The sequence below is a fragment of the Harpia harpyja genome, chromosome 5 (genome assembly GCF_026419915.1).
Source record: "Harpia harpyja isolate bHarHar1 chromosome 5, bHarHar1 primary haplotype, whole genome shotgun sequence".
In the NCBI taxonomy this organism is placed as follows: domain Eukaryota; kingdom Metazoa; phylum Chordata; class Aves; order Accipitriformes; family Accipitridae; genus Harpia; species Harpia harpyja.
The window spans coordinates 53,498,848-53,512,669 of NC_068944.1; the positions used below are offsets into that span (position 1 = coordinate 53,498,848).

At 43.0% G+C, this 13,822-nt stretch overlaps 1 protein-coding gene across 2 annotated transcripts in view; it reads left to right on the forward strand.

Moving 5' to 3' along the window:
* LOC128142245 (neural-cadherin-like) overlaps positions 1-13,822 on the forward strand; it is a 56,250-nt gene that overhangs the window by 9,010 nt on the left and 33,418 nt on the right. For both annotated transcript variants that reach the window (XM_052788191.1, XM_052788190.1), the window contains exons 2-9: positions 4,547-4,741; positions 5,203-5,428; positions 6,751-6,955; positions 7,361-7,472; positions 11,182-11,431; positions 12,362-12,504; positions 12,853-13,025; positions 13,368-13,536. In XM_052788191.1, coding sequence (XP_052644151.1) covers positions 4,547-4,741; positions 5,203-5,428; positions 6,751-6,955; positions 7,361-7,472; positions 11,182-11,431; positions 12,362-12,504; positions 12,853-13,025; positions 13,368-13,536 — 1,473 coding nt within the window. The remainder of the gene's footprint in view (positions 1-4,546; positions 4,742-5,202; positions 5,429-6,750; positions 6,956-7,360; positions 7,473-11,181; positions 11,432-12,361; positions 12,505-12,852; positions 13,026-13,367; positions 13,537-13,822) is intronic.

The window sequence follows — 13,822 nt, forward strand, 5'->3', positions numbered from 1 at the left end:
CTTCCCTGGGCAGCCTGTTCCCATGCCTGACAACCCTTTCGGTAAAGAAATTTTTCCTAATATCCAATCTAAACCTCCCGTGGCAAAACTTGAGGACATTTCCTCTCATCCTATCACTAGTTACTTGATAGAAGAGACCAGTACCCACCTCGCTACTTCCATTCATTCCCTGCCAGAATTAGAGCTCTGATGTCTGTATGCAGATAACCCAGGCTGTTTTGTCAGCATGCTTGCAGGTTGCTTCAGTTTAAGTTTTGTTCACTTGAACAGAGAGAACAGCTCTGCTCTTTCGAGGGTTAAAAGCGGAAATAAATGCTGAGGGACTGAAGGAGTGAGCCAGGTCTCAGCTGCAGAAAGATGTTCCACCTGATAGCTGAAGTGTGTTTCCACCTGCTGCTGTACCACGGCCTTCCAGGTTTGGCCTTACCCTGTGTTCTTCCTTTCATGTGTGGTGCTGTCTGTTTCTAGATTGGTGTTCACTCCTTCCCTCACTTCTTAACCTTTAAGCGAACAGCAAAGAAAAACACAAGGTCCAAGCAATGTTTAAGCTAGAAATTCCCCCAGGCTGCTGGGGAACGAGTGACGCGTGAACATGTAAGCTTCAGAAATCAATGAGATGCCAAAGCTGAAGAGCAGGGGAATTAAAGTATGATGGAAAGGATTTAACCATCTTGCTGGTACTGTGCCCCTGCCTAGAGACAGGCTGTGCTATACCAAAGTGATTGCTGGCAGATATTTGTCTAGTCAGGTCTTAAGGATCTCATTGATGGATGCTCTCTCACCTCTCCAGCCACTATCAAGTGCTCCATTATCCTTATAATTCAAAAATTGCTGGGGGATTTCCACCCCCCACCCCCCCCGCTGCTTCTTTCCTAACATCTAACGCGAATCTTCTCCTTGGCAATGAGAGTTTATTATTTTTTGATTCATGGCGTAAGGAACAGCTGACTGACTTCGTACATCAGTCCTTCGGCATCTTATAGTCCTGTTAGCATGTCCCCTGCAGTCTCCTGAACATCTCCAGGTCTTTCCACCTTTCTTGACAGGCCGTATTTTCTGGTTGTGCTCTTTGCTCTTCTCTGCCAGCTGCTCCACATCTTTCTTGAAATCCAGTCCCCAGAACTTTAGTTCAGTGGCACAGGTTGCTCATGGACATTGTGGAGTCTCCTTCCTTGGAAACAGTCAAAAGCCATGTGGACACGGTCCTGAGCAACCCGCTCTAGGTGGCCCTGCTTGAGCAGGGCGGTTGGGCCAGATGAGCTCCAGAGGTCCTGCCAACCTCAGCCACCCCATGAGGCTCTGATCTGAGGCTTTGCTAGTGTCACAATTTTATGAAGGTTCAGCGAGGGCTGAATATGAGCCAGCAGTATGCCCAGGTGGCCAAGAAGGCCAACGGCATCCTGGCCTGTATCAGAAATAGTGTGGCCAGCAGGAGCAGGGAGGTGATAGTCCCCCTGTACTCGGCACTGGTGAGGCCGCACCTCGAGTCCTGTGTTCAGTTTTGGGCCCCTCACTACAGGAAAGACATTGAGGTGCTGGAGCGTGTCCAGAGAAGGGCAACGAAGCTGGTGAGGGGCCTGGAGCACAAGTCTTATGAGGAGTGGCTGAGGGAACTGGGGTTGTTTAGTCTGGAGAAAAGGAGGCTGAGGGGAGACCTTATTGCTCTCTACAACTACCTGAAAGGAGGTTGTAGCCAGGTGGGTGCTGGTCTCTTCTATCAAGTAACTAGTGATAGGATGAAAGGAAGTGGCCTCAAGTTTTGCCACGGGAGGTTTAGATTGGATATTAGGAAAAATTTCTTCACCGAAAGGTTTGTCAGGCATTGGAACAGGCTGCCCAGGGAAGTGGTGGTGTCACCATCCCTGGAGGTATTTAAAAGACGTGTAGATGTGGTGCTTAGGGACATGATTTAGTGGTGGACTTGGCAGTGTTAGGTTGGCCTTGATGATCTTAAAGGTCTTTTCCAACCTAAGTGATTCTATGATTCTTTTTAAATACACATTTCAGAGAGGAGGGAGGAGAAGTTTTTGTAAAAGTCCAGAAAATTATTGTTAATTTGAACAACACGTATATTTCCCCTGACGTGGTGTCCTGAACTCAGTGAAATTTATTTCCTTTTCTGTCTTTTTTAAAGCATAAAGCTCTGGTTTAGATCTGACATTTTGATGTGGTGGTGGTTCTTACAGCAGGATTAGGACCTCATTATTGGTTGGTATTTAACACTTGGATTGTCCCTACATGGGACAATATTGAGAAATAAGCCATATAATTATAATTCTTTGAAATCTCTAGGTTTCACTAGATGGGAAAAACGGTTGACTAGATATTCATCTCCAAAGAAGTTAGAACTGCCTGAATTAGACCAATGAATGAACAAAAATATTTTTAAAGCCGCATGCCTACAAGTTTTCATTCTGTTACTTGACCCTAGCAAAATGACACTGTCTATAGTTGGGTTAATTAAGACATGTGTTTCTCAGCCCTCCCTCTTTGCTATGGATAAAATACTAACCGCTACAGCTGCTCTTGTGAGCCACTAGCTTGTGCAAAGGGTTGTGCCTTGTCTTACACCGAGCAATACAGAGAAAAAATTCTTTCAGAGCATGTTTAACAAATGTTCCCATGTATGCAACGTTGGTACATTAGAAAACCAGAAACCATGTAATCTAAGAATTTCCTCTAGCTAAAGAAACCATGTCTTAAATTATTTTAAAGACTTTAAAACACCCGCAAAAATTCAATGAAGTCTTTTCCCTCCTGGGAATGATTACCTCTGGTAAATTTGTCCAGCACTTATTTTTACTGTGGGGTAAGGCTGCTCGCAAATGCAGGTCTTTTGTGTCAGCATATGTCTCTATCTGTGGATAGTCTTTTATTTAGTATTGGATCCTTGAGGTCTACAGTTAAAATTTGTTTGGAATTTCTAGCTTATTTCTTGCCTTTGGTGCTGGTTTTGTCCACATGCTGCTGCGGTCCTCTTCCATCCTATGTGAAATGTGGCCTTCCTGAAGGCAGAGATCAAGGATTTCCTGTATGAGACATATGTACACCCGGGTGGGTGTTTCTTTTGATAGCAGTGTAGTCCTTAACAGACCTGCAACCTCAGTGCAGTTTGTTCAAGTATGCGATCATATTTTATCAGGCAGAAAATGTGCTTTTCTCATATGTACTTTTCTACTTCTCCCCCCCCCCCCCCCTTTAGTTTCTTTTTTTTTATTTGAACTTATTTTATCTATTCAATAATGTATTCAATTTGATTTGAAGTCAAATCTCAAGGCCACCTCTGGAAAATTTCTTTGAGAAGCTCCTACATACCTTCAGCATCTGTTAGCAAGTTGCTGTGAGTTCAAAAGGTTTGAATTTTGGTCTCCCAAGAGGTACAAATATTGTGATTAAATCACTATAGGTTCTTTGCGGTAGAAGGTTCCTTCTCTTTCTTCTCTGTGGACAGCCCTTCTGCACGTCAGGGGTTCACCCCCTCTTTTGGGCTGGCACTAGCAGTGGCATAGCCACCCCAGGAGCAGATCTGGGGTGATTCCTAGAGCTGTCCCACTGGTGGTCAACCCTGCTACCTGAAAGCCATCAGACTGTGCTGCTGGTCGGAGGTCAGAGGGGTTCTAGGTCAGATGCTCAGTGCTGTGGGTCCTTCCAGGCTGCTCCCAAGTCTGACAGTCCAAGGTTGGCAGATGCAATCATCTGCACCCGTTGTTTTAGGTATTGGAGGTCACTTCTAAGCTGCAAAAGCAGTACAGGCGCAGTCAATGTATGTGTCATTTTTCTCCAGGGTTTCAGGTTAGAGGTGCTTGCTGCCAACCCCAGATCCTCCATGCCCAGTAGAGAGCAGTTTGTGCTGTGCTTCCCCTGCCAATACGTAGGGCTTGCTTTCTCCCTGGCACTGGATATAGCTGCTGGCTGACCTGCCCCTTTGCTTGCTGCTCCCTGCAGAAGCAAAGCCCAAGGCTTTGCCCTGGGGCGGGCGTTTTATTGCAAAGCTGGTGTTTCACTCAGATGCAACCAGGTGGGATGCTGGGGACAGAAGGGGGAAGGCACGTCTGCCTTTCCTTGAATATCCAGTGGTTTGAGAAAATTAAACAAATTTGCATTTGAGCTGGAAGAATTTTAGGGAGTTTTGATTGCTTACCACTGATTTTTAAGAGAAATATTTTAATAAGCCCTAAACCTGATTTGGTAAAACTGGCAACATTTATGCTGAATTTGTTGCAAATAAAAAGGCCAAGTTTTACCCGAGTCTGGATAAGTACACACTTAAAACTGTGTCATGGCAAGTGGTGTAACTGACATAGTATTTAATATGCATATCTAACTCATTAAAAGCTATTATTGAACGTATTTTTAATTAGTTGTTAATTGCATGTAATGCACATCAAGCTACAAAGTCCATATCTGTACTGAATTTTTTGTGCATGTGATAGGATGAATGTGATGGGCAATTCAGTTTGTTTACAAATACTAATGGATAAGGTCTTAAACATTCCCAACTAAAGTTTGTGAACAAGCTGTCTAGAAATCTGTGCATCTTTTGCAGATAATGACTGGTACCTCTGCCATGTGACACTCCTTGCCCCAGAAGAGGAACTTCTGTCCTGGGGCATGTACCCATACCCCTACCTGGCACGTGTTGATCCAGATGCCCGAAAAGGCACTCTCATCTATCAGCTTGTTGCATATTACAGTAACAATGAAAACACCAGTGCTGGGATAACTTACACACTCGTTGCAGGTAGGTTTATTCTGAAAAAAATGGTAAAATTCTGTTAAGGTGCAGAATTTTCTTAACAATTTCCCATTTTATCATTTTGTTGATAGATTTTTCCATTGGGCAATCCTAAAAGATACAGCAGGCACAGCAAATAGAAGCTGGAGGTGCTTTAAGTAAAAGTTATGTGGATGGGAATCTTTCTTGCTGCCACTTTCTTTGCTTTACTTCTATTTTGAAATTGATTGCAGCCTTACTGTTAGCTTAAGGCTCCATTTCTCACCCGTTCTCATCTCTTTTACACTGCACGTTTTCAACAGAGCACAGTGTGAGTGAAAGATAAGGTGCACAACTGGAGAGGAAAAAAGAAGTGCATGCAAGGACATAGGTAGATGATTTGAGGATAGCTTACCTTAAAATAGTGAAGATGCAAATGTTCTTGCTGTGGGGCATTTTTCAGAGCAGATTTGTGCATATATTGATAGGTGGTGAAGAGCGATTCCGAGTTGATAAGGATACTGGCATTATCATGACGACTGGCTTGCCTTTGACATGGAACAAGGAGTACATGGTTACTGTGGAAGCCACTGATGAGTATGGCAACAAAAGCCCTTATGCCTCCATTTCCATCCTGGCGGGCTCCCGACCTCCGCAGTTCACTAACATGTCCTACAGTGTGTTTGTCCCTGAAAATACTCCAGCAGGAGAAAAGTAAGTTGTACTTTGTTAGGCGAGCTCCCTGCCTGCAGCCTGAGAGAAAATTCACAGAGCACAATAAAGTGAAATTTTTGTGTTGTTGCTTGTCAGGGCTATGCGTATGTGTTTGCCTATTACACTTTAAAAATAGCGTTGTGCTTTCTAAAAGAACTTACGGCTTTTATGGTGTTTGAGAGTCTCCAGTGTGGCACATGGTATAGTCTGGGATGCTGGAATTCTGCTGAAATTATTATTTTAATGCTCTTGGGGCCTTACTGATTGCATTGTGAATTAAAACAGCCAAACTCCGGGCTATGCATCTCCTGAGCACTTCAGATATAAATGAGTGCTTGAAAAATACTGCCTTTTAGTTAACCAGATTTGGAGTTGTTTGTATCCCGTTTGACTTGTACTTAAATTTTTAGAAAGGCAAGCCATTGCCAGACTCTTGAGATAACAACGCCCATGTGAAGTGCAGATAGATAGAGCTAAGTCTCCAAGGGGCTCTGCCATTGCGTGAAGAGTAGCTAAGCCAGGCCACAGTGGGCAGATGTTGCTGAGCTGGCTCTGGTTTTACTGTCACTGTTCAGCTGCTTGAGAGCAGCATGGGCTTTTAAGGCACCAGGTAGCAGGTGGAGCAGTGCCATAGGGCCTTTAAGGAGTAGGAAGCCTCAAAATAAGCTGATGAAGTAGGAAAAATTGCTGGAGATAATGCCACTTACTCCTTAAAAGAGACTGAATGAGGAGGAGGAGGGAAATTTTTCTCCTTCCCTGGAGCTTTCACTGAGATGGGCTTAAAGTGTATTGTCATGCTGGCCAGAGACTAGTGTGAGAGATGGAGCTTCAAAACATAAGTCATGGTAGGGAGGCAAACATTCATTTCATGCCCTGCCAAGGCAGACAGCAGGATCTGGAAGGGCCCTGTGCTTCATGGGTTTCCCATCCATCTCTGAACCTGTTCCTTTTCTAAGTATACAGCTTCAAAGACAAAAGTATAGTAGCTCAGTTATCTCTGTAACTGAAGCTAAGCCAGTAACTGCTGTCAAGTATTTGGAAGGGTACAATAGGGAAGAAAAAGATGTTTTCATGTTAGTGGGGGTTGAAATGGGTTGTTATCCCAGCCCTGCTATGTCAGGGGATCAGTTTGGTGAGAGAAGAGAGGGTAGGTGGGCTCCCTGTAGCATGGGGATTTCCAGTCTGAATACAAAGCTGAGTCCAGCATTGACAGAGAGTGAGCAATTCACCTTTCCTCATCCTCATCTTCCTCTTCTAGGTGCTCAGGAGACAGCTTTTTGTTGTTGTTTTGAAGCAAAGGGTTATTCTCTCATTCTTTACAGAGTAGCAGTTGTTGAGGCTGTTTCTTTCCAGAGCCAGCCTCTTTCGTACACTCTGCTGACAAACCCCAGCGGGCTCTTCCAGGTGAGGCAAGAGAGTGGAGAGCTCAGCCTGACCCACCCCGTGGACTACGAGGGCGAGCACCACCTCTATCACCTCTTGCTGAAAGCCATGGAAGTTGAGAGCACTCTTAGCAGTGTGACTGAGGTATGTGGATCACTTCACTTCCTACCCACTGTCCCTGCAATCCTTGTTACCTCATTAGCGGGACCAGTTATGCACGTGGATAGCCTAGAGAACTTGTGAAGATGCTTGGGAGGGAGGAGGCCTTATGGTCCAGGCAGAAGGCTGGGCTCTGAGCTGGGTTCAGATTTAGGCTCTGCGAAATGCCTCTTGTTATTCCTCTTTGGCTTTGCTTCCCATCTGCGTGGAAGTGGAGGAGATAATACTTCTCTGTGTTACAGGAGTAGTGTGAGAAAAAGTTTAGCATCAGAGGTGTAAGGACAGGACAGTAGCAAAAGCAATGACTGCCCGGGCAGTGTCCAGAATGAGGTACCCATTTTCCAAAGTGTAGAAACTAAAATCCTCTCTCAGCATGTCCTTTTGTCTCAGGTCATGGTCCATATCACCGATGAAAATGACTGTTCTCCCGAATTCCAGCACTCCATTTACAGCAGAGACAACATTCCTGAAACCATTCCTGTCGGCACGTCTCTACTGCAAGGTGAGGACCATCCTGGTACCTTTTATTTCCGTCTTGCCATGGACCTGCTAGTTTGTTTTACATGTTCATGTTCTCACCGTGAGGAAGTGCTGGCTCTTCCACAGCAGGCACTGCCTTTGTAAGATGTGGATGGTGGCTTTCCTGGAGGTCTGTAGATGGCTTTTAGGTACCCTGGAAGTTGAGTTGTGAGTGTCTTCAGGCGAGAATCACTGTGGTGTGCCCAAGGAGGGTTCTTGTGGTAACCCAAGAGCAGTTAAGGCAGCTGACAGGTAGTGATTTACTAGATTGCCATAGCTTGTTTCCTTTAAATCTTATGGCTGTCTTTTAAGTCAGCTTGGTGATCTTTTTGTGTCCTGGAAGCAGCTACAATTCGTTTTTCTTTTCTTAATGTGTTAAGAAAAAAAGCAGGTTTTTAAATGGGCAACTGTTTTTCTCAAATAGGTAGTAACACTGTATAATTGACTACAAAGTGTTAAAGGAGAAAACTTTGGAAAACCTGTGAACTTTTATACTTCTGGTTGTGGCTTACCAGCCATCATTCCAAGTTCGTTGTGTTTAAGATGGCCACGTATCACTTGCACATAAACCTGAGTGCACAGATGACATTTTTAGAGGCTAGAATCCTGTGGAAAGATCAGAGCTGTTGGAAATAATTTTAAGCCCCAGGTTCCAACCAAAACTTCAAGATCACTCTCAAAATATTGTGGTTGCATAAGTAAGGACTGAACTTGGATGATGCTGCACCTCTTGTCTCAGTCTTCAGAGCCCAACAGACGAGGAAAAAAAGTCCATTCTCCAACCTGTTTTACTGGTGTCAGTTAAATGCCTTCAAAGATGTCTTGAGATCTGACGTAGTCTGTTGTGATGTGATACGTGCCACGGGTGTGTTCTGCCTAAAACTCGGAGAACGCTTACAGGCTTGCTGTCAGTATTCAAACTGGAAGTAGTGGCAGGTACTGGGGTAGGTAATGGGAACACTGGCTGAGAACTCAGGGGGGTTATGAACCGTGTGAGAAATGGGTAAGTGCCAAGGCAAGACTTAGCAAAACTTTACATGTCTAAGATGTGTCTTTTGATGACAATGATGTAAATTTCCTGAATTTGAAGCTGAACGTGTGCAGGTTGCAGTGGTGTTAAGAAGCTTAGCTTCCCTTGCGTAGTGACATGCTGATAACAAGGCTGCAGGGCCTGCTTTCTCTAAACACTCATCAAGAGAGTTCAGAGCTTGCTGTGGCTCATTTTTTGGTTTAAGGGCTCTTGGGAAGAAATAAGTTGATTGGAATGATCAACTCCTAAAAATTCCTAGGTATGTGATTTTTGTTACAAAAATGAATATTTTTCTCTCCAGGAGACTTGTAAAGCTGATCAAAATTCACCCAGTTGTGGGGCAGAAAAGTATGCCCCACGCCCAAAGCAAGCAGAACAGCAAAGCTGTGCAGTATGGTTTGCAATTGCGTTCTGTTTGGTTGTCTTTCCACACAGGGTACATTTCAAGAGGAAGAGACTTCTTAATTAAGAAAATGCGAGGTGGAAGTATAGTGACAGTCAGTAAAAATGGGTGGGTGAATGCTCACTTGGTGTTCAAGGGCAGATGAGTGTTGGTAGTGGCTGCAAGGAAGTGGTATGTGCTGTAGCCTGTACCCTGTGCTGGATGAGTACTGTGCCACTAACTCTGACTGCCAAAGCAAGTATCGTCTCAGGAAAAGCAGCTCTTACCTGGCTGTAGTTCCTTGAGAGGTGGGATGTCACAATCTTAGGTTGTCCCACAAACAAAAAGAAATGCAAATTCAAGACAGCCTTTGCCATTCTGTGGCTGATTGGGTTGCTATCAATGAATGAAAACGGTACCATGATATATGCCATTTGTTAAAACTGTGGATGATGTAAATGTAGATTTTAGTTGTCAACCATTTTTATTTCAACACACTCAGAAGTCTGGCTTGTATCATGTTTGTAGTGCTGATGCTACGCTAGCTGAGTCAGTCTGTCTACTTAGTTGTTACAGGCAGATTTGTGCTCACTGCATGTGCTTTAAGAGGTCTGGACGCAAACAAGCTATGATCTGAAAAGCATGGAGGTACGCTCTCAGCAGGGATTAGTGTGCTCCTTCAGCTGCACCACCGTGCCAGCAGAGCAAGGCTTAGAGGTGTAGCTGGCAACTTTGTGCTAACATACTAGGCTTTGAGCTGGAGTTAGCTTGCACTAAGCTAGCTCAGAGCATGGGCAGAGCCAGCACAGACCTGCTTGTGGCTGCTGTATGGTCCTCGAAATACCTTTGCAATGAAGATCTGTTTGCAGGATGGAACAAAATGGAAGGGGAATGGAATTCCCAGTTGCTATTGGGAAGACATGTTTTTGTCATGTATAAATAAGCGTCGCATTCCCAATTTGCCAGAAGACATCCAGGGGGGAAAAGTATGATCCTTAAGCACAGAAAATGTATTTTTGTGAATGGTTACGATGTGTCAGTAATGACTCTGTAGATTAAATCAGAACTTTTCAAATCAAGTATGCTTTTCACTTTCTGCATGTCTTTCTAAAAACAATACTTAACCACTAAATTTCACAGTTTTAAGTCACTTTCATTTCAATCTTTCTTGAGTTTTTAATATATTTTGTCTTTCAGTACAGCAAGAGAATGATTAACTCTAAGGCCCTTGCTCTTATAGTCCGTAACACACCCAAACATTTATTCACAGCAGGATTTTGAGAGATGTTAAACAAAGTGTTAAAACCACCCTAAATGTCCTTTTAAACCAAGATGAGTAACTTTCCACAGGCAGAGGTAGTTGAGGCTTTTTGCAATTAAGTAGCATAGCATTTCAGTGTGCTTTTTGAAATATTTCTTTTCCTCTTTCCTATTTTGAGTTAATATTCTGGTAGTGATGTGTCGTTGTTTCTTCATCTCATTTTTGGATGACACTGTAGCTGTCTGCCAGGGTGTCCATGCAGAGCAATCACTGTTCCGTTCCCAAAAGGCTGTGTGCTATCACGATGGCTGCATCTGTATCCTCCTGGTAGAATAAGGCGATTGTTTAATACCAGCGTGGGTATGAGTTGAAGCTTCATTGTTTGGCTAGAAAAATGACAGGGTAATTAAAGAGGTGAGCTCCTGCTCTTAAAAATCACTTCTGACACTACTTTGTGAGCTCTAGCTCTTTGTTCTGCTGATTTGCTGCTTCTGAGCAGATGGGACACCCAACGTACTGAATAAACACTTGCTGGGGAGGAATGTTTAATCACTCTCTGTACCTTGAAGCGCCAGGTAATTAAAAAGTACTTTAGCTATAACATAGCTGGGAGCTAATTAAATTTGAACGGCATCCCCAGGGAGAGTGAGGACACAGTTTATGACTGATAATGTTCTACTAACATGTATATTGATTGTGCGGTAATTACCAGTGTTGACTGCTATTTGTACAAAGCATGTTGTGTAGTATTGGGATCACAGCTCTCTTGCAAGCCCGCCTTGCTGCAATCGCTCAGGCTGGGTTGGAGGAGGGGGAAGAGTTGTTTCGCTTTTTTATTCCCAGCCTCCTGCTGAGTTCCCAGACTCTTACCACAAAGATAAGGCTTTTACGGATAAAACAGATTTAGGTGACCTCTGTTCTCAAAAAAAATAAAAGTATCTGAAGTTGACTTGGTAGGAAATAGCGTAACCAAACCTCTTCTGCAGCATGACTGTTCTGTTAAATGTGTTCTCTAATAGTGCTTGCAACAGACTGTGACTCTGGCACCAACTCTGAGATCACTTACTTCATCCAGAGCACGGATTTTTCCATCACACATCACGGGGTCATCAATTCTAACCAGAGGCTGAACTTTGAGCGAGCAAACCATATGTATGAGTTTGTGGTGATAGCTGTCGATAAAGGACATCCCCCTCGGACAGGGACAGCGTCTGTGCGTATTCGAATGACCAACGTGAATGACGAGGCTCCTGTCTTCTCCCAGTCTGTGTAAGCCAGCTTGAACGCCTGCTTTGGTTTTTTACAGATGCTGTTCATATGCGTAACCTTAATAACATTTGACTAAATGGTCACTTTTTTTGTGCAACTGTAAGCACCAGTGAAATCGAGGGGTAATTTGTATGAAGAAAGGCTTTAGAAGTTGGCCCTTCATTTCTAGATTGTATCAAAAAAATACACCAGTTGTGATACCAGCATATTGACTTTACAGAGAGAGAACAGAATTAATAAAAGATCTAACTCCACAGGGAATGATTTTGACTGTGTTGCCTTCTGGATCTCAAAGTGATTGTCCATGTATAAATATATGACAGATAAAGATGGTAGTTAGCAAACATTAAAATGTGATTTTTATCATCAGCAGATTGCATTATAAACTAACTTCATAAGGCCTGTTTGTTTAAAATGCCTTCTTTCATTTCCCAAATGAATACAATTTCTATTTTTTTTTGCATAAGTTTAAAGTATGGATATGTTTTAAATACAAAACATAAATACATTAATTTACAAAATTACATACTGGTTTACATAATCTCTGTAGTATCTGATGCTTTCCGTTAGTAGATAAGGACATAAGAAACACCACATGACAGATACTAGTCCTGTTTCTCATCTTTAGGAGCTAAGTGATCCTGGTTTGCAGTGCAATGTAGTACGGTACATATTGATATCTTCCAAAAGATCCTTGGAAATTACGTATACCAAAAATGCAGGATTACAATCCTAAAATACAAACCCTATGCCAAACAAAGATGCTCCAAGTCTCGTCTTTCTTAAACTAATTAAAGATTGCATGATTGTATGCCCAAAGCTTAAAAAAAATTACATTCATAGTGAATTTATAATCCTTCACTGATGGTTAGCATGGCAATGGTTATTCTGATACTGAATGTGCTGCCATTGCTCCCTTATGTCCATCAGTTACAGAACTTTCCTTTCGGAAGATGCTGGTCCCAGCACCTTGGTGGCTACTGTTCGGGCAAAGGACCCTGACGGAGATGGGCTGCTATATCTGATCATGGGAGGTAATGAGGAGGGCAACTTTGAACTGGATAGTCAAAAAGGTAAGGAAAGAGGTTTTAGAACACTGTTATTTACTGTCTAATCTGTATTGACTCTGCTTCACCTGTGTGTCAAAAATCATAAGAAAGCACCATGTTTATATAATCTGCAAATGGGGATGCTTCGTATCAATGAGAATTAGCTCTTTGATATGATGCTTGTCCTCCAAATATCAACCAAAATTTGAGGTTCTGGTCCAAGGACTGTGTGGTTTAAGATGACTGAATCCTATGCTTTGCAACCAAAATACAAGCTGAACCAAAAATACAGCGGCAGAGAAATGTGATGCTCACGTGATTTTGTTTGTTTACACGGTAAAATAAAATGACACTTTATGCTTCCAAATTTAGGTATCATTAAACTCCGCAGAAACCCACCACCCAATCTGAAAGGGCCACAATACACACTGAACATCACTGCGATAGATGACAATGCCTCGGGGGGACCCACCCCTCTCAGCAGTTTTGCTGAGGTTATTGTAGGAGTTAACGACATTAATAACAACAAGCCTGTCTTTAGAGAGGTAAGATGTCTTTCTGCAGATATTCTTTTCCCATCCATAATTGGGGTTATAGACTCTCCTTGGCTACTGGTGATTGCCGGCGGGCTGAAGGGATTGTGTGTGCAGCAGAATGAATCTGTAAGTGAACACACAGCCAGCTTTCTTCATACTTAAAGTGTAAAGTCTTTATTCTCCTTTTTTCCTTCCTCTCCCTTAGAGCTTGATTTCTTTGTGAGTATAAGTAATAGAAGTGATTTTCTTCTGAGTTCTTCTCAGACGTGCTGGAAAAAATATTGACACTGTGCAGCAAATTCACGTGGCTCTGTGTAATATGTAGCATTGGATGTTTGGGTGTATTTTTAGTGCGCTTACTACAGTGACAGCACCTGGGTTCTGGAGAATCAGCCTCCAGGCACGTATGTGCTACAGGTAGAAGCCTATGATGCAGACCTCGGCGTTAACGGAGAGGTGAAGTATGGGCTCATGCACCGAGATGGAGCTTACCTGGGCTTCAGCATTAACCGAGACACAGGTCAGTAGCTTTCAGGTTACTGAGATAAAATGAAAATGGCATTGTATTGTAATGAGAATGCCACTGTATGAGTGTGTCCAAGTGGTCTCATGCTTTAATGGTGTAACTGCAGGGTTAGCTATAACAGCTTGTGGAATAAACACTGAAAAATGTTCTGAGTATATGGATAGCCATGCACATAGATTAAATTAAGATGATAGTGATTTAAATGACAAATTAAGTAGGGGAACAAACCCCAGTTAAATAGGAAGATAAAAAGCTATTCTGTATCAGTTATCTTCCTGTT